The 23,982-nt window shown below is 39.7% G+C and overlaps 1 protein-coding gene across 1 annotated transcript; it reads right to left on the bottom strand.

Moving 5' to 3' along the window:
* Nucleotides 1-1,497: 1,497 nt before the first annotated feature.
* On the bottom strand, nucleotides 1,498-15,354 carry TMIGD1 (transmembrane and immunoglobulin domain containing 1). The gene is made up of 6 exons (XM_010861367.1): nucleotides 15,188-15,354; nucleotides 13,762-14,040; nucleotides 8,602-8,877; nucleotides 3,449-3,552; nucleotides 2,464-2,504; nucleotides 1,498-1,614 (listed from the first exon to the last, which is right to left on the bottom strand). Exons 1-6 carry the CDS (start codon nucleotides 15,267-15,269, stop codon nucleotides 1,611-1,613), a joined length of 786 nt encoding a protein of 261 aa, XP_010859669.1. The 5' UTR covers nucleotides 15,270-15,354; the 3' UTR covers nucleotides 1,498-1,610.
* Between the last annotated feature and the right edge of the window lie 8,628 nt (nucleotides 15,355-23,982).

Here is a 23,982-nt window from a genome sequence, read left to right as displayed (position 1 = left end):
CTTTTAATCACCGTCTGACAGAAGCTCTCTCTTTTTCACTGTGACACATTTAGCTACTGCAACTTTAGACAAAATAGTTTTTTCTAAGTTAGAGTAAGAACACAGCAGAGACCTCAAAGGTGCTTCTGGTAAGGGCTGGCGCATGTGTACTACGTCACTTCAGTCGTGTCCGACTCTTTGGAACTCTATGGACTATAGCCCACCAGGCTGCTTTGTCCATGGGATTCTCCGGGCCAGAATACTGGAGTGGGTAGCCAATCCCTCTCCAGGGGATCTTCCGGACTCAGGGATTGAACGTCTCCTGCACTGAGACATTGAATGTCTCTAATGTCTCCTGCATTGCCTGGCAGGGTCTTTACCACCAGCACTACCCGGAAAGCCCTACCTCTCCCCATGACCCACCCCAGTTGTGTGGGAAAGTGAAGCAGAGATGCTTAGAGGGGAAAAAATGAAGAGAGAATGGAAGTGGGAAAAGTCAGCAATAAATGATGATAGCTGAAATTTTAGACGGAGACAGGGGTTCCCTGGTGGTCAGTGGTAAAGCCTCTGCACTTCCAGTGCAGGGGATGTGGGTTCAATCTGTGGCAAGATCCCATGTGCTATGCAGCCAAAAATTTAAAAATAAATTAAATTGAAGTATATGAGAAGAGTGGGGCTTTTCAGGTGGCTCAGTGGTAAAGAATCCTCCTGCCAAGCGGGAGATGCAGGTTTGATCCTTGGGTGGGAAGATCCCCTGGAGAAGGAAACGGCAACCCATTCCAGTATTTTTGCCTGGGAAATCCTATGGACAGAAGAGCCTGGTGGGCTACAGTCTATGGGGTTGCAAGAGTCAGACATAACTTAGCAACTAAACAGTAACGACATATGAGAAGAGTACAGGCTGATTCAAAATAGTGCTGGATCTATGCAAAAGGGACAAAGGATACTAGGGAAGCAAACATTCTGGCCAGCCCCTGTCCCTTGCTGTTTTCATCTTCATCACTATATAAATCTCACAAAGTTTGTGACTGTCAACCACGATAAGATGAGAAAAATAAGGACATATGTTGAGTTTTTTATAATACTGAATTCTTTCGTTTAAAGGAATATCTTATATTCTGAGATTAAATCATTCCTTTTTTAGTCCTAGAACATTTCTCTTTTGAAATGACAGTGAAGGTAGATATAATTAATATCACTTATGTGTTTCCTTGGCAACTTTAGAAATTGATCCCTCTATGTTGTGCCCAACTCCTGTATTTTTTTGGTAGCGTACTGATTCATGAAACCCAAATGTCTGTTAATTTCCTACCTAGAAAAATACACAATAAATGTAAATGGCTGCCAACCTTTTCAGGACAAATTTCAATTAATTAACATATCCTTCAAGGAGAAGACTTTAAAAAAATCTTACTTTTCAACCTTAACAGCTTTCTTCCTGAAAGTGTTCCGCACGTATATCAAATTAGTCTTAACAACTACTGCTAAGTGATTAATGAAACACTTCTTCAAAACCTCTGACAATTAGACAGGAGTGAATTTAATAATATCAATAAATACAGATGGGACTGCATAAATCAAGGAGGTCCTGATGCAAAACTCTTGCTGTAATAGATGGCATCTCAGTTTCCTCATCTGAAATGAATCAAGAAATTAATCATAAGGATGATCATAGCACTAAAGAAAAAAAATCAAAACAAAATCATACTCTTGATGAATAGAATGCTAGATTTTTAATTTATATTTGCTCAAAACTTTGATATAGCTCCTTGTATTTTGGCATCTAGTATTACTGCTAAAATTCTAGAAACTTTATTATCTTAGTGATTTTTTAAAAATTTGAAAATTCATACTCTTGGAAAGAATGCCTCCATTCTTTCTACCCACCGCTTAACTCAGGTATACTGGAGCTAACAGACTAAAGGAAGCTCCAAAAAGAAGGCAGTATTTTGGATGAGGAATGTGGCTTCTGACCTGCTTGTGAAGGAGAAGGCAGCAGTGGCTTCCCCCAGGCTAAACTCTCTAGCATGCTTACACTGCATGGCAATAAAAGGCAGTTGGACATGCATTAGCCTGAAACTGCTTAAAGAGAGAGTAGGCTTGAGACCAAAAGTGGGGAGGCTCAGGAGGAAGGGGATATACGTATACAGATAGCTGATTCACTTTACTGTACAGCAGAAACGAATACAACATTGTAAAGCAATTATAGTCCAATAATAAAATTAAAAAAGCAAAACGAAAAACAAACAAACAAAAAGATCAAAGGTGTTCTCCATTCTAAGCAACCTTCCAACCTCGCCTCACCCGTCCTCCTCTCGAGTGAAGGCAGATTCTCCTCCACCCTCCATTCTCCCCTGGACCGCTTCACCTTCTAGCACCTCCCGTCTCTGGAGGAGTTTGCCCGCGATGGGTTTTATGATGCACATTACTGACTGCTATCCATCTGCTTATGGAAAATCATTGACCCCAGCCCGGAGTACTTACAGAGCTGTTCTGCACTGAGGGCCTTGATCCTTTCTGCAGAGCTGAAAGCAAACACAACGAGGGACAATGAATTTGCTGCTGTGCTAAGGCTGATGAATAAACATTTTGAATGCCTTGAGCTGGCTCAAGGGACAGGAAACCCAAATGTCTGTTAATCTTCTATCTAGAAAAATACACACCAATGCAGAGGTGGCTGTTTTCCCAGTCACCTCTGCACGGGTCTAGGTCTTATTTCTTTGGCCACATTTATCATTTTTATTTAACCTAAGAAAATGTAATTCCACACTGGCCTTTTAGAGACTTCTGCCACCTTTGCCTTCCTTTGGGACTGGATTGACTGGTGGAGTCAAAGGCACAGCTTTAACCTACGTACTCTGCATCACGTACTCTGCATCACTCTAACCAACAAGGTTAACCATTCAGCAGTTCAAACTCCAGCGCATTGCAGCTAGGGCCTGGGCTGTGTCCAAGAGGTGAGCAGCAAGTGCCATCTTTTTCACACAGATCTCTGAATCCAGAGCTGATGTGCCTCTATATTTATTTCTTGTACCAAAGGCACCATAACAACAATCAAGAGAAATTTAAAAATGGAGAAAAATCAGCCCCTACTTCTAACATTGCAACTATTTTCATTCAGGTCTGGTCCATATGTACTTCTATCCTTTGTAAAGTTGTACTCATAACATAGGTACAGCTTTTATTCCCTTGAGCCGCTTCCAATTGAGATCTCATGGTAGAGAGACCAGATTGTTCAAGTATGGTTCCTGACTCTGTAGTCATTTATATCACCAGTTCTCTGCCTTTATTTAGATGACTTTATGGGAAGATTACCCTGGAGAAGAGCATGGCAACCCACTCCAATATTCTTGCCTGGAGAATCCCATAGACAGAAGAGCCTGACAGGCTACAGTTCATGGGGTCGCAAAGAGCTGGACACGACTGAAGCAACTTAGCACGCATGCACGTAGCTTAAATACTCAGATACCTTCATTATTCTTTTTCTTCTGGCAATCACTCCAAAGACCAAGGTCAGAAAGACCACAACACATGCAGCAATAATGGGTTCTATTGGTACAGTTGAGCCTTTATCTGTTGGAAATGCAAAGACAGGAAATAAGAAAGTAACATTTATATGCTTCTAATTTATGTACTCCAAGTATGTCCCAGCCATGGTGCTTTGCACTTAACATTTTGCATCTTCTTAATTAAATTTCCAAACAATTCCCAAATGTATTATCATCTTTTTTTTACAGGTGAGGAACCAGGGGCTTTGAGAGGTTAGAACACTTGTCCAAGGTCACAGAATTAGTAACCAGCAGAGACAGGTTTTGAATCCATTTCTTTTTGGAAGGATATAATTTATTATCTATATTATTCATATTATTAATATGAGTAACTCCTTCAAAGTCAGATCTTTTTGTGCATGATCCATAACTTTTGCCATGCAGAAAGCAGAAGTAGGCTGAAATCAATGCTTTTTCCTGTCTTTTGCAAAACCCGAATGATATTGTGAGGATTCTTTAAGGGAGAAAGAGAGAGAGGAGGTTTTAAGAGCAAGAAGAGGAAAGCTAAGGAAACTGTTGGACTAAGGAGAGAGAAGTCTGTGGGTTCCTGGAGCAGCAAGACCCTGGTAGCTGTGCTGTGATGGTGCCCCAAGCAGGACACAAGACATACAGGGTAGCTGCACGGTGCCCCTAGGGAAGAAGAACTCGTGAGCATCAGCCTTCCCAACCTTGGCAAAGAATTTCATCTCTCTCTCTAGGGCTTCCTGGGTGGCACAATAGTAAAGAATCCATCTGCCAATGCAGGAGATGCAAGAGATGTAGGTACAATCCCTGGGTCAGGAAGATCCCCTGGAGTAGGAAATGGCCACCCACTCCAGTATTTTTGCCTGGAGAATCCCATGGAGAGAGGAGCCTGATGGGCTAACAGTCCATGGGGTCGCAAAGAGTCAGACACGACTGAGTAGGCATGCACTCACACACATTACATGATATGGAAGAACAGAGAGTCTACTTTTAACTAGAACTAGGGCACCAGCTGCCTACAAGTGAAAGCCCACTCCCTATTTTGTTTTCTGAACATCTGGTAAACTCAGAGCTCTTCTGTATTATAGTACAGTGCCTGTGCTTGTACACTTTCCAAGAGCTGATGAAATATTTGAGACCTGAAAAAAAAAAAAGTATTGGCTCCTAAGTATGAAAATAAAGTGGCAAAATTAATCAGAACTAATAAACATTTGTGTGCTGTGTGTGTGGTGTATGTGCTCAGTCGCTCAGTCATGTTCTACTCTTTGTGATTCCACGGACTCTCACCCACCAGTCTCCTCTGTCTGTGGGATTTTCCAGGCAAGAATACATCCAGGGATTGAACCCACGTCTCTTGGGCCTCCTGCACTGGCGGGTCGATTCTTTACCACTGTACCACCTGGGAAGCCTTTAATAAATGTTTAAGCATTTATAAAATGTAACTTTGCTTCAACTATAACCCAACTGTTCAATAATAATAATGTTTAAACCACAAGAGCCAAATTAATAACTTATTTATAATAAAATTCAAAATGTATGTAAGTTTCAAATGCCCTTTCAAATTTTTAGAGCAAAAAAGTATAGGTATTATTTCATTTTAATGTAGTTGGTATGATATGAGATGAAACTTACAAACACAAGAATGCTTAAAGTCAGCAAATCTATTTAAATGACTCTGTCTAAGCTCCCGGATTCTGATGCCCACTGTAGGAGGGAGAAGGGCTCCAATCATGGCTATGATAAAATTTTTGGAATTTATAGGGAATAAACAGTGTGCTATCTACTGTTTAATTGAGTTTGTGCAGTGGGTGCCATCAACAGATTTTTGGTAAATGACGACTGTGCGCGAGGTGCTGTTCTTAGCCCTGCAAAAAATAGAAGAAGCATGGAAGGATCCAGTCTCTGAGGATCTCATATTCTAGTAGGAGAGACAGACATTACAAGAAACAAAAACTACAGATTGAGATAGTATTTGTAAAGGACAAAGAGTCAAGAGATAGTACAATACATGAGGGATGAAAGAAAGAGACAAGGGGAAGAAGAGATTTTAGATTAATTTCAAAGTCCAAGCCCTATACGCCTCAAGGTTATGAAATGGGGTTTATCCCTTCATAATTGTATGACACACTATTAATTTTTTAATAGTATTTTTAAAATGTCTTTGCCCAGTTATTTACCGATTGATTTAATTTTATTTTTTGGCCACATGGATCCACATGGCCATGGGAACTCAATTCCCCAACCAGGTATCCAACCCATGCCGCCTTCAGAGGAAGCATGGAGTCTTAACCATTGGACCACCAGGGAAGTCCTACTATTTACCTTTTAATCGTTTTCTTCTCTATTATGTGTCTAGCTCTGGTTCTGGATAATTTTAGAGAGTAGATTAAGCATCTTTTACTCTTGCTCCCTTTTGGTTGTTGCTAATAATTATCCTTATGAGGGTATGGGTAGCATTAACCCTCTGGAGAAGCTCTGTTCAGCTGGACTCCTTGAAAGCCCTGACTCTGTAACAGCCATCCCTGGGATACACCAAAAGACGTCTTACGGGGATACCTTGTACTTGTAGTGAGTTCCAATGAAAGATGTCAAAATGAAGGGGAGGCAAAGGGGGACAATTGGGGAAAAAAATCAGAAATCAGCCACTGATCGGAATGTTTTTACCAAGCTGAATAACATGGAGCCACACATAACAGCTTTTACTCCATACACAAACCTGAAACTAACTGCCTGACCCACTGGCTCACTCTGGATTCCAAGTTTCTGTTGAAAGTGAGTCTGGCAAATGTAACTGCATCTCTTCCCTTCACTCTCTTATTTATAACCAGATCTGGTATTCTCCCCCTCCCCAACCCCGCGCATATTCATTATGGTAAAATAATCTCAACATGTGGCTAAAGTCCTGTGCTCAAGAAAAGATCCATGATGTCATTTCCCACTTTGCACGGCCTCATTTAGAAACTACCCCCACTGAGCCATGAAGCTAGAAGAGCTCATGGCAAACCTGGCGTTTTGCCTGGGCACCATCAGCAGAGCGCTTCTGCTCCTTGGGCACCCGACAGCCAGGGAAGTCATAAAGCAGCAAGAAATCAGAAAAGCCAGTTGGTTTGGAAGTGCTCCACCCAAAACAGGATACCACCCACCTGAAAGCTAATTTGCCAAGCTGGCATCCTGCTTGCTGCACAAGCTGCCTTTTTAATGTGACATGGAGCAATTATGATTCCTTTTTAATCAAGAGTTTGTGGGTTTGGTTTTTAAAGGAAATAGCCCCTGGGAATACTGTCACTGTTCCACAGAACAAATTACTGAACGTACCAATAATCACAGTGATGGGCATTCAATTGGCAGCCCTTCCTCCTCACCATCCATTCTATTTGTAGCCCAGTAAGAATCCCTATGGTTACATGACCAACAGGGGTTCATTTGATTTCCTGAGGCCTGGCACAAAAGACAGTGAGGGGGCACAGGGAGGCAGGTGACAAAGAGAATCACGTTCTATCAAGATACAGGAGCCTCAGCTTGTTTGACTGCTTCTAGCATCCTGGCCCCAGACCAGGAAATGTGTGCATGAGCATTTTATCCATCTGCCCCACCAGGTATCTTGCCTTTCTCTTTCTGTATGAAGGAGAAATATGAGGACTGCAAGACACTTGGCACTTTATTTCTTCCTTGTTATCGCAGAGGTCATAAACCTGGGTAGAGAAAGCATGAAGCCAAGAGAAAGAACCTGTTTCCCACCATTCTCCCCCTCTCCCTCTTCTGATTGGTCTATAGGGTACATTTCAGAGTTAGGAGTGATTTTACAGATCCATTTTCTTATCTAGTTAGTATCTTTTTTTTTCTCTATGTGTTTATGACTTCTCTCCTGTTTTTCATTAAGTTGTTAACTCAAAAATTCAATTCCTACAAAGCTTTTGCCCAGGAAAATTCACAGAAATACTCCTCCAGAAAGCCAAGCAGATATATCTTCTACTACTTGATTCTAGAAAAGAGCCTTTGCTCAAAAAGCAGTATCCTATCTGGAATGGGAATAATTCCGCTAAAAGAAAGGACGAGAATTCCTGGGGTGGAGATAATTTTCCAAAGAAATTTCTAGCTACTAATCATAATGGTCATCATTATTTGTTGTCACACAAAAATATATTTACTGAGTATCTGAGTTTTGTACTGTGCTGTGAAAGTGTTAGTCGTTCAGTCATGTCCAACTCTCTGCGACCTTATGGACTGTACCAGGCTCCTCTGTCCATGGAATTCTCCAGGCAAGAATATTGGAGTGGGTGGCCATTCCCTTCTCCAGGGGATCTTTCCGGCCCAGGGATTGAACCTGGATCTCCTGCACTGCAGGCAGATTCTTTACTGCCTGAGCCACGAGGGAAGCCCTTTGTACTATGATAGATATTACTTAAAAAGAGTGTTACCTTTACGGATGGACCTAGAGAGTATTATGCTCTCTGTCCATTTGACAGATAAATACTGTATGCTACCTCTTATATGTGGAATAAAAATAAATGAATGTATAAAACAAAACAGAAACAGACTCACAGATAGAGAAAACAGACTAGTGTATACCAGTGAGGAGAGGGAAGAATGGAGAAGCAGGATAGAGGTAGAGGATTATGAGATACAAACTCTGTGTAAACAGGAAGGTACATTGTTCAACAGGGGCTCCCCAGGTGGCACAGTGGTAAAGAATCCTCCTGCCAGTGCAGGAGATGCCAGAGACTCCCTGGGTGGGCAAGATCTCCTGCAGGAGGAAATGGCAACCCACTTCAGTATTCTTGCCAGGGAAATCCTGTGGACAGAGGAGCCTGGTGTACCACAGTCCATGGGATCGCGTAAGAGTCAGACAGGACTAAGCACACACACACATATTGTACAACACAGGAAAATATAGCCATTGTTCTGTGGCAATATTTGTGAAATAATATATATTTAATTATATATAATATTATATATAAAGAATATATAATAAAGAATAATAATATTCTGTGTAATAATGTGAAAGGGAGTATCATTTATAAAAATACTAAATCACCATGCATTACACCTGAAACTAACATAGTACTGTAAATCAACTATATTTCAGTAAATAAATAAACGAGAGAGTTACCTTTGACAATAAGGTGAAAGTCCTTGGTCTTTGTTTCTATCAATGAATTGGCAATACAGCTGTAAGTCCCGTTGTCGGATTTCTTGACTTTGGTGATCGACAATTGAAAGTACTCGCTTGTCTGTTGGATTTGGTGATGGTTCTCTAAGTTCAAGATGCCATTGTTTTTATACCACATCATTTGAGCCTGGGGGTTGGATTTCACATTGCAAACCAACTTCACATCACTGCCTTCCTCAGCTGTTTGGAAGTCATTTCCACTTAGGAGAGGAGGAACTGCAAGATTGAAACATTTAGGTTTAGTTAGCAGATAAGCATTATTGTCAGCAGTCAAGATCTTCCTTCTGTCTATCTCATTCATTTTACAAACATTTATTGAGCACCTACCGTATGCCAAGCACTGGGCTAGGAACCAGGAATACAATGGTAAATAACATCCATCCATCCTCTTTTTTGGCCGTACCACATAGGATGTGGGATCTTAGTTCCCCGACCAGGGATCAAGCCTGCATCTGCTGTATTGGTAGCATGGAGTCTTTACTACTGGACAGCCAGGGAAATTGCATACATCCATTTTCAAATTTAAAAGAGCTTTTAATGTGGTGGGGAAGATAAACAATGAAACAAATGCATATAAACATGAATCTCTGTCAAGGAGATGATTTGTAACACATGGAAGCATATAAGCCTTGAGACTTTGCTGAGAACTAATATTAAAAACCAATCTGTGCTATTTTGGGATAAAATAGTGTAATATTAAGAAAGCAGGCGCTGCAGTGAACCCCAATTCTACCTACATTACTTACTGTGACCTAGAGAAAGCTACCTAACTGTAAAGTAACTGCTTAGTTTTCTTATCTAAAAAGTGGGATAACACCTTACTAGATGCTGTGAAGATGAAAGGACAGAATGCCTGTGAAGAACTTACCGCAATGCTAGTTACTATTATTATTGTGGTGGTGGAAGAGGTGGGGCGGTTTGAGGGCTCCTCACACCCTCTATTTTTCGCTTGTGTGTGATCACACTTGCCCTAACCACAGATTTACCAATGCATATTTGCATTTCCACAATGATCTTCCAGAAATAATTTTCTTCTCTCGGAAGGCACTCCAGTTGTGGCAACTCTGGCATCAATGAAAGGTGAGCGTGACCTTGAGCCCCTCTCATCCCTCTGTGTGAATGACTTCTTTTTTTTTTTTTTAAGTCTTTATTGAATCAGTTACAATATTGCTTCTGTCTTATGCTTTGGTTTTTTGGCCACAAGGCATGTAGGATCTTAGCTCCCCAACCAGGGAGTTCCCTGTAAGCAACTTCTTATTCCCTTCATGATAAGGACATCTGTAGACCCATATGTCAAACACATTTTTCTTCACCAAATAATTCCAACCCTTACTCCCACCAGTGTTTTTCAACATCTAGAGGGAGAAATGGCCAAGCTGAGCCTCCCCTCTTGCATGCCCCTTGCAATTTTTTGGCCAAGGTACAGAAGAGTAATAAAATGCATGAAAAGTGGTTGGATTGCTGGGTCATATGATAGCTCTATTTTCAGTTTTTTAAGGAAACTCCATATGTTCTCCACAGTGACTGTATCAATTTACATTCCCATCAACTGTGCAAGAGGGTTCCCTTTTCTCCACATCCTCTCTAGCATTCATTGTAGATATTTTAATGATGGCCGTTCTGACCTATGTGAGGTGATACCCCATTGTAGTTTTGACTTGCATTTCTCTAATAATCAGTGATGCTGGGCATCTTTTTTTTCATGTGACTCTTGGCCATTTGTATATCTTCTTCAAAGAGATGTCTATTTAGGCCTTTTCCCTGTTTTTTGATTGGCTTGCTTGTTTTGTTGATATTGAGCTCCATGAGCTGTTTGTATATTTTGGAGACTAATCCTTTGTCAGTTGCTTCATTTGTAACTATTTACTCCCATTCTGAGTGTTATCTTTTTTTCCTCATTTCTGGGTTCCTTTGCTGTTCAAAAGCTTTTCAGGGCAGGAATAGAGATGAAGATGTGGAGAAGGGGTATGTGGACAAAGGATGGGAGGAGGAGGGTGGGATGAACTGGGAGATTAGGACTGACATATATACACTACCATGTGTAAAATAGGTAACTAGTGGGAACCTGCCGTGTAGCACTGGGAGCTCAACTCTGTGGTCTGTGATGACCTGGGGGGTGGGATAGAGAATGGGGTGGGAGGGAGACCCAAGGGGGAGGGGATATAAGTATACATATAGCGAATTCACTTCACTGTACAGCAGAAACTAACGTAACACTGTAAAGCAATTACACTCCAATAAAAAATGCACGAAAAGTGGGCAGTAGGAAAGAGACAGAGGCAGAGAATGTGGGGAAAAAGGAGCTTGTATAATCTGCACGCTGAATAATTAGACCCTAAGTAGGCTGTGTTATTAATAACTCTCTCAGAAGAATGACATTTTGTTGCTCTTTGGAATGTGCTTGAATTCTGTATCCATGTCCAACAAGGATGTTATATGGTATTCAGATATGTAGGAAGCTGTGAATAGAGAACATGATGGCCAGCTATACCAGTTCCACTTATGGACAGGTCCTATTAGTTGTTCCTTTTTATTTAACTATTTTAAATGAATTTTAAAGCACATCAGCTCTATATCATGTTCCCTTTTAAAATTATTAGTACATTTCAGATAAAGTTAAGGTCCTCCTTGACTCCATCCTGGTCACTTCCTGACTCCCCAGAGATACCTAGTGCTGAGTTTCAATGTAAATGCTTGCAGATCTTTTTTTTAAAAATATTGTTTTAAAAATACATATGATATACCCATAGGAAATGTATTGGTTTAGAAGGGTGAGAGGGATTTATACAAAAAACTTCATTCTCTCAATAACTTGCATACATTGAGAGATATTCATGTTGAACCACAGAGTTCTAGCCCATTGCTTTTAGAGTGTTATAGTATAATATCTGACTCCTTACTCATTTTATTTTGATGGGCATCAGGTTATTCTCATTTTTAAAATGCTAAACAATGCCTCAGTAATCATCCTTGTCTATGTCTTTTTGTGCATATGTGCATGTATTTCTCCAGGGTTAACTAACATCTCAAAGCAGACATGCTGGGTGTTAGGGCAGGTGCACTTTAAATTTTGATGGATATTGCAAAAGAGGTGGTTTCAATTTATACTTTCAGCAATAACATATAAAAGAAGCTTCTGAACATCCTCCACCAAATAGTGTATTATGAAGCTTCCATTTAGTTCTCAGCTGCCATTTAGAACAATAATCCATAATACTTCCTCAAGATTGTACATGATATTCTTGCCACTTTATGACCTCATTTTGATTTATTGATTGATGAATGTATGTCAGCTATTGTCACTATGAATCACTGACCAATTTTTTTATATATGTGCAACAATGATATTTAAGACATTATTATAAAGATAATATTAAATACAGAATCAGGTTGGAAAACTGAAAATCATTTCTTTAAGCCACTGGATCATATTATTAGCATTTCTACTGTGTCTCTATTAAGAAGGTACAATGGGAAGAGCACTGGATTAGGAGACTGGGGATTTTGTGTTCTGTTCTCAGCCCCAGATGTGATCATTAGGGCTCTCATTCTGGGCCTCAGTTTCCTCATCTGTCATTTTATAAGGATTTCAAAACCTCCAAGGTAACCCTGATAGTCTTGGATTCTAACAAAGTTGTCAAGGGATAGCTTATTAAAAATCACGTTTTATTGGGACTTCCCTGGTAGTCCAATGGTTAAGACTGTGCTCCCAATACAGAGGGAACAGGTTTGATCCCTGGCCAGGAAACTAAGATCCTATGTGGTAAAAAAAAAAATCAGAGTTTATTTCCTATATTCATAGAAAATAAAAGCTCCTTTGCTCAGGAACGTGTAAGTGATTCATTCTGAAAGCTTCAGGATGCCAGCAGATTCCGGGCCTGAATTCCTTGTCATTTTCTCCACCCTTTTACCTCAGGAGCAATGGCATCAATTTTTCACAGAAAAGTTTGCTGAGCTCATGAGCTCAAGTAGCTTTGACTTTTTATTACCAGGTTCCAAGAGCAGAGCTTTTCCTACCAGACCATGCCATATTATTACCCTTACTCACATCACCCCTCACCACATCAGCCACACCTGCCTCACATAGATCCAGTTTTCCACCCAAACCACCTAAAAGCTCATCTCCATGAACCTATTCAAAGGACCCAACTTCAGATAGTTCCACCAATGGGTTACCAATACCTGTAACCCAACCATCAACAAGTTTCACCTTTGAGAGTTTAAGGTGATGCTAAAAGATCCCCAACGGGTATTTTTCTAAGTAGAACACAAACAATAGAAACCACAAAGGAAAAGATTGGTAATTTTAAATATGTAAACATTTAAAATTTCAATATAGCAAAAAAAGTCTTTTAAAATGCCCAAAATAAACAGAAGAAATACTTGTATTGTAATTCAAAACAAAAATGGCTAATTTCCTTAATGTATTGGATTGGCCAAAATGTTTTGCCAACATCTTACCAAAAAATCCAAATGACACTTTTGGCCAATCCGGTACAAAGCCCTTAAACAAATCAATAAGAAAAAGGCAAATAACCAAATAGAAACATGGGTAGAGTACATTAACAGGCATTTCATAGGAAAGAGACATGAAAAGCTAATGCTTTCGTGAAAAGGTGAACACCCTCATTTTTAATTTAGAATATGAAAGTAAAATTTCAAATCAGGCTGGCAGATTCTTAGATTTTGAGGATGCTCAGGCTCGTGACAGTATGGGGAATAGGTATTCTTCCGCGTTGTTTTGGGGTCATAAATAGGGCAGTTTGGCAAATGTTAAAATACGCATGCTCTTAAGGTCTTCCCTGGTGTTCGAGCAGTTGAGAATACACCTCCTGATGTAGAGGACTCGGGTTTGATTCCTGATCAGGGAACTAAGATCTCACATGCCATGGGAAAACTAAGCCCATGCGCCTGCAGTTACTGAGCCCAAACTCTAAAATGCATGCACTGCAGCTAGAGAAAGCCCATGCACTACAACGAAGACCCAGTGCAGCCAATATATTTACACACACACACATCCTCTTTAGACAGCAGTTTCATCTACTACTTAGTGTAGTACAGACCACACAGACTGATAGCCGTCTCTTTCCCCTCACTCACAAGTGACGTTCAACACCACTGAGATGGACACGGACTGATTCCTCTGCAGCTTGCAGGTAAAGGTGATGCCGTTGTCATCTTCACTGATGCCCGAGACACAGACAGAGCTGGAGTTGATTTTGTTTCCAGACTTCAAATCCACTCTCCCATCTTCGCGGTACCAGAGAAGTTCTTCATCTCGGATGTGGTTTTGAACAGCACATTTCAGAGATTCTTGGAGGCCAGGCTCAGTGTCCAGAATATAGTTTTCAGTTTTACCATTCACACTTAAAACAGAACCTGGGAGTGCAGGAAGAGACTATTAAGATAGAGTGAACAATCTAAATGGCTATCATTAGAGAACTGGCTAAATAAATTCTGTTACATCGGTACAATGAAATGCTCTGCAACAATTACAAACAGCCATATTGATTTATGTGATTTTACAAGGAAAAAAATTGATAATGAACTATAATTTTAAAAAATAAAAGGTTGAAATGATGGTTACCAAATGTTGCTGCACGTGGGAATCATCTACCTAGCTCCCAGCCCTAGACATTCTGATTAATTAGTATTAGTGTAACCTGGGCATTGGGGGGGGGGGGCGGGGTTTAAAAGTCTCCAGGTGATTCTAATATGCAGTGTAGTTTGAGAACCACTGGGTTAGAGAACAATATGTATGGAATTGTCCCATTTATACATACACACACTCTCTCTCTCTCTCTTTCTTTCATATATATAAAACCTGGAAGAATACACATCAAAACATTGAGTAGTTATCTCTTAATGATGGGATTTTATTTTTCTTTATTCTTTTCTATATTTCCTAACTTATGTTACAATAACTGCTTATTACTTTTTAAATCAGGAAGGAAAAGATTTCTTTCAGGATGGGGTGGGGAACAAATGCAGAGAAGATTTTCATGTAAGTGGTACGCTCAAATAAACAGCAGAGATTTATTTTAAATAAGATTAGTGAAAGAAAGTGAAAGCCACTCAATCGTGTCCTACTCTTTGCGACCCCATGGAGCATACAGTCCGTGGGTTTCTCCAGACCAGAATACTGGAGTGGGTAGTTGTTCGCTTCTCCAGGGGATCTTCCCAACCCAGGGATCGAATCCAGGTCTCCCGCCTCGCAGGTGGATTCTTACCAGCTGAGCCACCCGGGAAGCCCAAATATAATTAGTAATGAAATACGCTAAAATGTGGGGAAATTCTGGCTGTGGCTCTGAAGAGAAGAAAATATTTCACCCAGTCTTCTACTGTTAGAACCATGAAAACAGTTTTCCATTTAATTTTTCACTATTTTATCTGACTTCTCTACTCTGAACCATACCATCTGTGTAATCCTTCCAGTTTGGATTTTCTCTTTTCCCAATTCCCTTGATCATTTTATAAACTGAAATTTTCTTTATTTAAGTAGAGGCCCCAAAGAATATTAACTTACTTGTCATCACATGTGGCAGAAATAGAATCATTAAGAGAAGAAATCTGCACCTTTGTATCAGGCCGCTGGTCTTCTGTGCCATCTTTAATGAATTTACGTCTGATCTGCCAGGGGAAAAAGGGAGCAGTTGGTTCTGCACTTTGGTCAACAGTGAGCTTATGAACCTTCCTCTTGTCTATTATATATTTAAAATAAAAAGTCCCAGATGAGTCATTCCAGTTATAACGGTACTATTTCTAGTTTTTAATTAAACAATCCTGTTCTGACTACTAAGTTCAAAGTACTTCTAGTATTCAGGGTTTTTTTTTTTTAAGACAGCAAAAAAAGGAAACCACAAGGAAATAGACTATGGGATAGAGGGCAGCTACAGAGCAAGCCCTGGGGAAGGAAAAACTAGTCTTCCCTAGATAGACTGGTTTTTAAAAAAAATTATTTATTTTTTTATTGAAGGATAATTGCTTTACAGAATTTTGTTGGTTTCTGTCAAACCTCAACATGAATCAGCAATAGGTATACACATATCCCCTCCCTTTTGAATCCCCCTCCCATCTGCCTCCTCACCCCACCCCTTTCGATTGATACAGAGCCCCTGTTTGAGTTTCCTGAGCCATACAGCAAATTCCCATTGACTATCTATTTTACATAGGGTAACGTAAGTTTCCATGCTACTCTTTCCATACATCTCACCCTCTCCTGTTAGAATGTCATTTTAACACAAAGAGAAATGAAATTTACTTTCTTCTCAGATAGGCCCTACTGCACATTCTGATCTTGAAAGGCTTTCTTGACTCGTTCTTGGTAAAGTTGCTCTCTGCTAATAGAGGGCTTTTGAGACTTCCAGATCCCGTAGATTCAAACGGTTTGTGCCTTAGGAAAGACTGAATTCCGACACAGCTTCTAGTCTTAAACCACATTCATCGGTTTTCCTGCTTCCTTCCACTCCGTCTTCCCATCCCTCCCTCTTGACCCAGTATAGGCTAAAAATAATAAGTAACGAAGTTCTCTTTTCTCCCTTCTGTGTTTTTGCTGCTGTCATCCTCGCCTAAAGATACTCCCTGCTTCCATCTGGGAGAAAGACGTATTTATCACTTCCTTTCAAGAGGACCACTAAAAATACAGTAGCAACACACATGGAATGTTTTCTAAGCAACAGACATTGTGCTAAACACTTTACATACATTTATTTCAGTATTTCAATCTCAGTTAAGCCCCTAACAACCTTTTTGAGGTCATTTCTAAAGGTCTGGAGAGATTATATAACTTGACATTTGGTAAAATTATATCGTCTGTAAGTATTAGGGTCAGGATTCTAACCCAGGACTCCTAAGGCAATGTTCTTAACCAATCTGCTGCCAATGTGAATATTTTCTTCCTTTAAGGCAGAGGAGAGGGTGGGAAAAATTGAGAGAGTAGCATTGAAACACATACATCACCATATGTAAAATAGATAGCTACTGGGAAGTTGTTGTATAACACAGGGAGCTCAACCCAATGCTCTGTGACAAGCCACAAGGGTGGGATGGATGAGGAGTGGGAGGGAGGTTCAAAGGCAAGGGGACATGTGTATACTGATGGCTGATTCATGTTGTTGTATGGCAGAAACCAACACAACATTTTGAAGCAATTATCCTCAAATTCAAAAAAAATTTTTTTTTTAAATCAAAGGAATTGCTGTTGGGTCTTCCCTGGCTGTCCAGTGGTTAAGACCCTGTGCTTCCAATGTGGTGGGGGTCGGGGGGGGCCCTACAGGTTAAATTCCTGGTTGGGGACCTATGATCCCACATGCTGTGTGGCCAAAAAACGAAAATAGAAAGAGGCCACTGTTAATCCTTTCTGGTCCCTAGCCCCTCCACGGGCCTTAGCAGCTTGGAGTTTTGTTCTCCTTACACAAATATTAACCTTCAAGAGCTGGAACGCACCTAGGACACTTGGGGACTGGGTCTGCTCCTCCCCATCCCAGGCCTGTCCTGACAGGAGCAAGTTTCGTTCCTGCCAGGTTCAAGCTGGCAAGCTTGCATCAATCTTTCAGTAAGATGATATTGGAACTAATATTGATTCTTTTGTCATTTAAAAAATTTTCCAGTAAGATTTCTATCACGGCACTCTTAACAGTGATGATCTCAGAATCTGGTAATTAACAGAGTTTTCTCAAGCACTACCCACTATAGGTACTTAATAAAAACTGAGAGTGTGGGCTTCTGGGAAGACCTCACCCTACCCTTTTAAGGAAGAAGACGGCTGTCTCCCTCTCCCTCCTGCCCCATTAAGACAGCAACTTTTCAAAATGAATTTCCCCCACTTGACTTGTTTTTAATTTTAATTTTCGTGACACTCTACTTTCTATACAAGGCAAAGTCTTACCACTTAACTGCTGAGCTCTGAAAAACTGACTTCCGTGGCCAGTTGTTCCTCCATCTGGGAACCCTGACCTCTTTTCCTGTTGCCATGTTTATAATACTTGAATTTGAACACTTTATGACAGTAGGGTCCAGTAAGTCAGATACATTGGGTTCAAAGTCTGTTTCTCTTTGTGGGTTCTTAGAGAAGACAGTAATTGGGAAAGGCATCTTTTTGAGATCTAAGTTCTTCTGTGTACTTACATTACTGGGTGGGGCCAGATATTACTAACAGGGATGTAATTGTTCCAAGAAAGCCTGACCTTGTGCAAAAATGTGTAGCACATCTTATTGGTGCTGTCATGCTCAGAGTTAGGTGGCTGCACTTGATAATGGACAACTTCAGAATTGTAATGGAGCAAGTCCAAAGGGAGGTTTCATTTTCATGGTAGCTAAAACATTTGAAGATTCCACACAACTTAAATAATGCTGGAAAAATATTACTTACCATTGGCAACGCAAGTACAAGCCATACTGAGGCAGCTATGGCCAGGAAAGTCTTATCCCTCTGAGGCTCTCAACTGTGAATCCTTGCTTTGCACTTTCAAGAATTAGCTGTTTGAAGATAACATTTTTTAATTGGTTAAAAATATGTATGTTTCTATAATAACTGGATAAATATTCAGTTATTTCCATTGACAGATGATCATAATGATTGATTAGGAAAAACAGCTTTCCTGGAGGCTATTTGAACATCTCTGATGTGGTAGTATTACATTCAAATTTCTTGAAGTTTTATTTTTAAAAGTTTATTATAAAAATATTAAATGAAGTGAAGTGAAGTCATTCAGTTGTGTCTGACTCTTTGCAACCCCATGGACTGTAGCTTACAAGGCTCCTCTGTCCATGGAATTTTCCAGGCAAGAGTACTGGAGTGGGTTGCCATTTCCTTCTCCAGGGGATCTTCCCGACCCAGGGATTGAACCCGGGTCTCCCGCATTGCAGGCAGACACTTTACCATCTGAGTTACCAGGGAAGCCTAGTATAAAAATATTAAGTGAATAAAAATCAAATTTTTGCTGTATAAAAAAAATCATCCTAAAATATCCACTTCTGTCTCTGGAGAGACTCATAGCAGTATTATCTCTTTTTGTTTACATTGAGGGCAGTTTAAGATGGTTTAGTTTTAGTGGAATCTTAGATATTGTTGCTTTATTGTCCTTATTGAGTAGGGTTAATAATATTTTTCCAAAAGCGTTTGAGCTGGAAACCAGCAAGGCTGAATGGACATATATGCTGGTAATGGAGAACCCAGAGCAAGGATCATGAACTCAGTCTGCAGATCATTTAAAAGCATGAACAGAGCCACACATAAAATAACAATTTAAATTTAATTTTATTCTGTGCAAGCTAGTTCATTGTTGACTGGAAGACAAAAGGTGTTTAAATATTTCGATAAATAGTAATTACAACATTTATGTCTAAAAGACTCCAGGTTTTTTATGAGATAATCTGTTTATCTCATTTAACTATTGAAATCTCCCCTCCCCAAAACAAGGAAAGATTTTGCAGAGAAACAGGTAAAGCAACTTGCTCAATTTCGATCAGCAAAGGCATTTTTACTGTAATATGTCTTTTATGCTAGTCATACTAGCTGGCTGCAGGCATAGAGAAAAACAATAAAAGATGAAATGCCGCATATGCTAAAATTAAAAAGAAATGTATTCATCTGAGAAACAGCTTTAAATCTAGAAATACATCTTCATGACTAACTTATACATAGGCTATAATTATTTGGTAATTAATACTCCCAAATTAATCCCTTTCCTAAAGAACCTCTAGTGGTTCTTATGTTCCAGTTGGCATGGAAAGCTAGATCTTAGGAGGATTTCCCTCTAAACTCAGAGAATGTTCATCCATGCAAGTTTCCAAGGGCTAAAAGATAAAATCTGATCAGGTCTGAAAGCCATCAGGTCCAGCCAATCAGAAATCAAGCTGTGGGGCAGCAAATCAGGATATAAATAAAAGTTACAGTTAGAACCACCAGAACTGGCATGACACTCGTTTGAGTTCTTAGTGCTCAGAAAGAGTATGGAAATTGCCTCCACGGTAGGAATAAGAAGGGCTGGTGAAGACTTTTGCCTCCTGTTAGAATATTGACTATTATCTTCATCAGTGGTTTATTGGCTTAATTTTCCTTCAGATGGTAACTTTCAAATGCTTGGTCTTAATTAGCATGGGTAAATGAGAAATGTAGGTGATTCACACTTTTCAGTTTTCTTCTTCTCTAGAGATCTCCATTCCCTTCCCTTAAGAACCTGAAATGACTGAGGGCTACATTGATTAAAATAAACTACATCGGTATTTTACACCAGTAAAAAATGTAGATGGAATTCACTCATGCCTGGTCCATTGAAACAATAAAACCCACAGATATCATAAAGGAGAAAATCAGTGTATGGTACTTAAGAACATTGTATTTAGTATGTTAAAAATTATAAAACTGTAATTTAAAAATGTTGTGTTAGATAAGGTATGATGTTCAACTGAGAAAGTTAAAAAAAATAAAGACACTTTGTGTATTTAATAAAATATGTGTAAGGGAAAGCTCATAAAGGACAGAAGAATAAAATGGGAAATATATAGATTGGTTTTTTTTGGTCATTTTCTTTAATTCCCCTTTATGTCAGACCTAACCCCCCAAACTTCAGATTTACCTCTAACAAAGAGGTAATCAGCACCAAATACTGCTTTTAGAATCTGCAAATAGTTTTTATCTTTATTAACTATCACACATTATATAATTGCTTTCCTTTTTCATATTAACCAATATTTTATTCTAAACATGTTATCTCTGATTTATAACAATCTCTGATATTATGAAATCTGAACTAGAAGAATACAAAGGAACAATTTCAGTTATTTGGCTCAAATATATTGTGTAATAGTATCTGAATTTAGAAAATTAAATGGCTACATTGTACTGTGACACTTATATAACAATTTCTGTAAGTTATCTAGCAAACTTAAGGCTTTCTCATTTCATTTCTGTTTGATTCACATATGGAAACTAATCAGGGTGATAATAAAGTCAAGAATTCATTTCAGAAAGTTTAAAACAAAAATGATTTTAAAATTTAATATAGTTGTACTTTTTCTTCTGTTAGTACCTACATAAATAATAATTAAAATTAAACGTCTAATTTTATTGTCATGTATTATAAAATTTGACATAAAAGCAAGCAATTATGCATTTTTATAATTTTATTATATAATTAATGAAATTCATGTTTATGTGTTTATAATAAAATTCACATATTTATGAAAAAATATGTATGTTTCTGATCTCACTTAAATGCAGAATCTAAAATATGATGCAGATGAACTTATCTGCAAAACAGAAAGAAACTCACAGAGAACAAGCTTGTGGCTGCCAAGGGTCGGGGGGAGGCTGGATTGGGGGTTTGGGATTAGCAGATGCAAACTATTATGTATAAGGAACAAGGTCCCACTGTATAGTACAGGGAGCTATATTCAAAATCCTGTGATAAACCATAATGGAAAAGAGTATGAAAAAGAATGTATTTTTTATCTATAACTGAATCACTTTTCTGTACAGCAGAAATTAATACAACATTGTAAATCAACTACACTTCGATAAAATAAAGTTTTAAAAAATACACATATTTAGGGGGCTTCCTTGATGGCTCAATGGTAAAGAATCCACCTGCCAATGCAGGAGGCATGGGTTCAATCCCTGCTCTGGGAGGATCCCACATGCTCCAGAGCAGCTAAGCCCATTCGCCACAACTACTGAAGCCCCATGCCCTAGAACCTGTGCTCCACAACAAAAGAAGCCACTGCAAAGAGAAGCCTGAACACTGCAACTAAAGAGTAGCCTCCACTTGCCACAACTAGAGAAAATCCAGTGCAGCAATGAAGACCCAGCATGGCCACAAAATTAAAAAAACAACAACAAAACTCATTTATGGTGTTGTTCCAACATGAATTTTATCTGGCAAGTACTATTGTTCCCATTCATGCAAGAATAGAATAAAAAAATATTTATGGTTCCCTGTACATTTTTAAAACATTGGTTAAGAACATCAGAGACCTGCTGCTTGCTAGCTGTGTGACTTTATAAAGTTATTTTACTTCTATGGGCCTTAGGTTCTTTGTCAATATGATGTGATTAATAATAGTGTCCTCCCTACAGGGTCATTTGAGGATTACATGAGACAAAGCATTCAAAGCAGCTCCATAATAAGCTCTTATTAAGCAGTAGCTACTATTATTATTAACATAGTCTGGGCAAGGTGTGATAAACACAGCCACGCTGTAGCATTGTTTCAGTAAGAATCACAACTAAGAGCGTTTCCTGTTGGCTGGGTTGCAAGCACTGTCTAAGCAGGTTTTATATGTTTATTTATTTGGCTGTGCCAGGTCTTAGCTGCAGCATGCGAGATCTTGAGTTGTGGCATGTTGGATCTAGTTCCCTGACCAGGGAGAGAACCTGGGCCTCCTGCATTGGGAGCATTGAGTCGTTACTCACTGGACCACGAGGGAAGTCTTGAAGCAGGTGTTGAGTTTGTTTCTGTATGGATCTGAGGGCACTGGGTTTTACTATTATCATTTAGAACTTAACAGAGAATTGATGTCTTGGTTCTGGGTCCCTCCAAAGCAGAACTGAAGATAAAACTTTGCATGCAATTAGTTTACTTCAAGGTGATCTTAGGAAGCACAGAATGGAAGTGAGATGAGAAAGGAAAGAAAACAAATAAAGGATGTGTTAATGAACAGGTTACTGTGGTCAACTCTTGCTACGGACCCTATGACAAGCTCTAGGGAACACACCTCAGAATCCTCTCAGAGTACATCATGAGAAACGCTGGGCTGGAAGAAGCACAAGCTGGAATCAAGATTGCTGGGAGAAATATCGATCACCTCAGATATGCAGATGACACCACCTTTATGGCAGAAAGTGAAGAGGAACTAAAAAGCCTCTTGATGAAAGTGAAAGAGGAGAGTGAAAAAGTTGGCTTAAAGCTCAACATTCAGAAAACTAAGATCATGGTATCTGGTCCCATCACTTCATGGGAAATAGATGGGGAAACAGTACAAACAGTGTCAGACTTTGTTTTTTAGGGCTCCAAAATCACCACATATGGTGATTGCAGCCATGAAATTAAAAGACACTTACTCCCTGGAAGGAAAATTATGACCAACCTAGATAGCATATTAAAAAGTAGAGACATTACTTTGCCAACAAAGGTCTGTCTAGTCAAGGCTATGGTTTTTCCAGTGGTCATGCATGGATGTGAGAGTTGGACTATGAAGAAAGCTGAGCACCAAAGAACTGATGCTTTTGAACTGTGGTGCTGGAGAAGACTCTTGCGAGTCTCTTGGACTGCAAGGAGATCCAACCAGTCCATCCTAAAGGAGACCAGTCCTGGGTGTTCATTGGAAGGACTGATGTTGAAGCTGAAACTCCAATACTTTGGCCACCTCATGCGAAGAGTTGAGTCATTGGAAAAGACCCTGATGCTGGGAGGGATTGGGGGCAGGAGGAGAAGGGGACGACAGAGGATGAGATGGCTGGATGGTATCACTGACTCGATGGACGTGAGTTTGGGTGAATTCTGGGAGTTGGTGATGGACAGGGAGACCTGGCGTGCTGTAATTCATGGGTTGCAAAGAGTCGGACACGACTGAGCGACTGAACTGAGCTGAACTGAAGGAGAGGAAGCTTGAGTATTTATCCACCAACTTTACTCCATCATTGGTTAAGCGGCATTCTTGGTGTTGGCTCTCCAGCGCTTCCAACCCACTCTGTAAAGGTACAGTGCATTCTCCTGGTCTGGTTGTGAATGTCCAGGCAGACAGAAAGTCACTGGCCATATGGGAACTGTTTGCAGGTGACCTCTAGGCAGGCCAAAGGGATGTGAGAAAGGTAATAACATTAACCTCTAGAACTGGGTATTAGATGACATTGGGAAATAATGGTTAATTTACTCTTGGATGTGATAATGCTATGGTGGTTATATAGGAGACTGTCCTCATTCTTAAGAGATGTCTGCTGAAATATTTATGAGTTAAGTGTCATGATGACTGCAGCTAATTTTCAAATGATTCAGCAAAAATAAATAAAGACACACACACACAACAAATACAGCAAAATGTTAACATTTATTGAATCTAGAGTCCAGGTTGGGGTATATAGATCTTCATTGTACTATTCTTCCTTTCAACTCTTCTGTATGTTTAACATTTTCTTTTTTCTCAATATTTATTTGTGTGTGTGCTCGTGGGCTTAGTTGCCCTGTGGCATGTGGGATCCTAGTTCCCCAACCAGGCATTGAACCCACATCCCCTGCAGTGGAAGGCAGAGTCTTAACCACTGGACCACCAGGGAAGTCCCTCAGAGTTTCATAACTGAAATGTTGAAGGAAAGTATTTTGC

This window comes from Bison bison, unplaced genomic scaffold, assembly GCF_000754665.1.
Source record: "Bison bison bison isolate TAMUID 2011002044 unplaced genomic scaffold, Bison_UMD1.0 scf7180017864472, whole genome shotgun sequence".
Lineage (NCBI taxonomy): Eukaryota > Metazoa > Chordata > Mammalia > Artiodactyla > Bovidae > Bison > Bison bison.
Note: the sequence above shows the minus strand (reverse complement) of the source record. Positions and strands in the feature narration are given on the sequence as shown.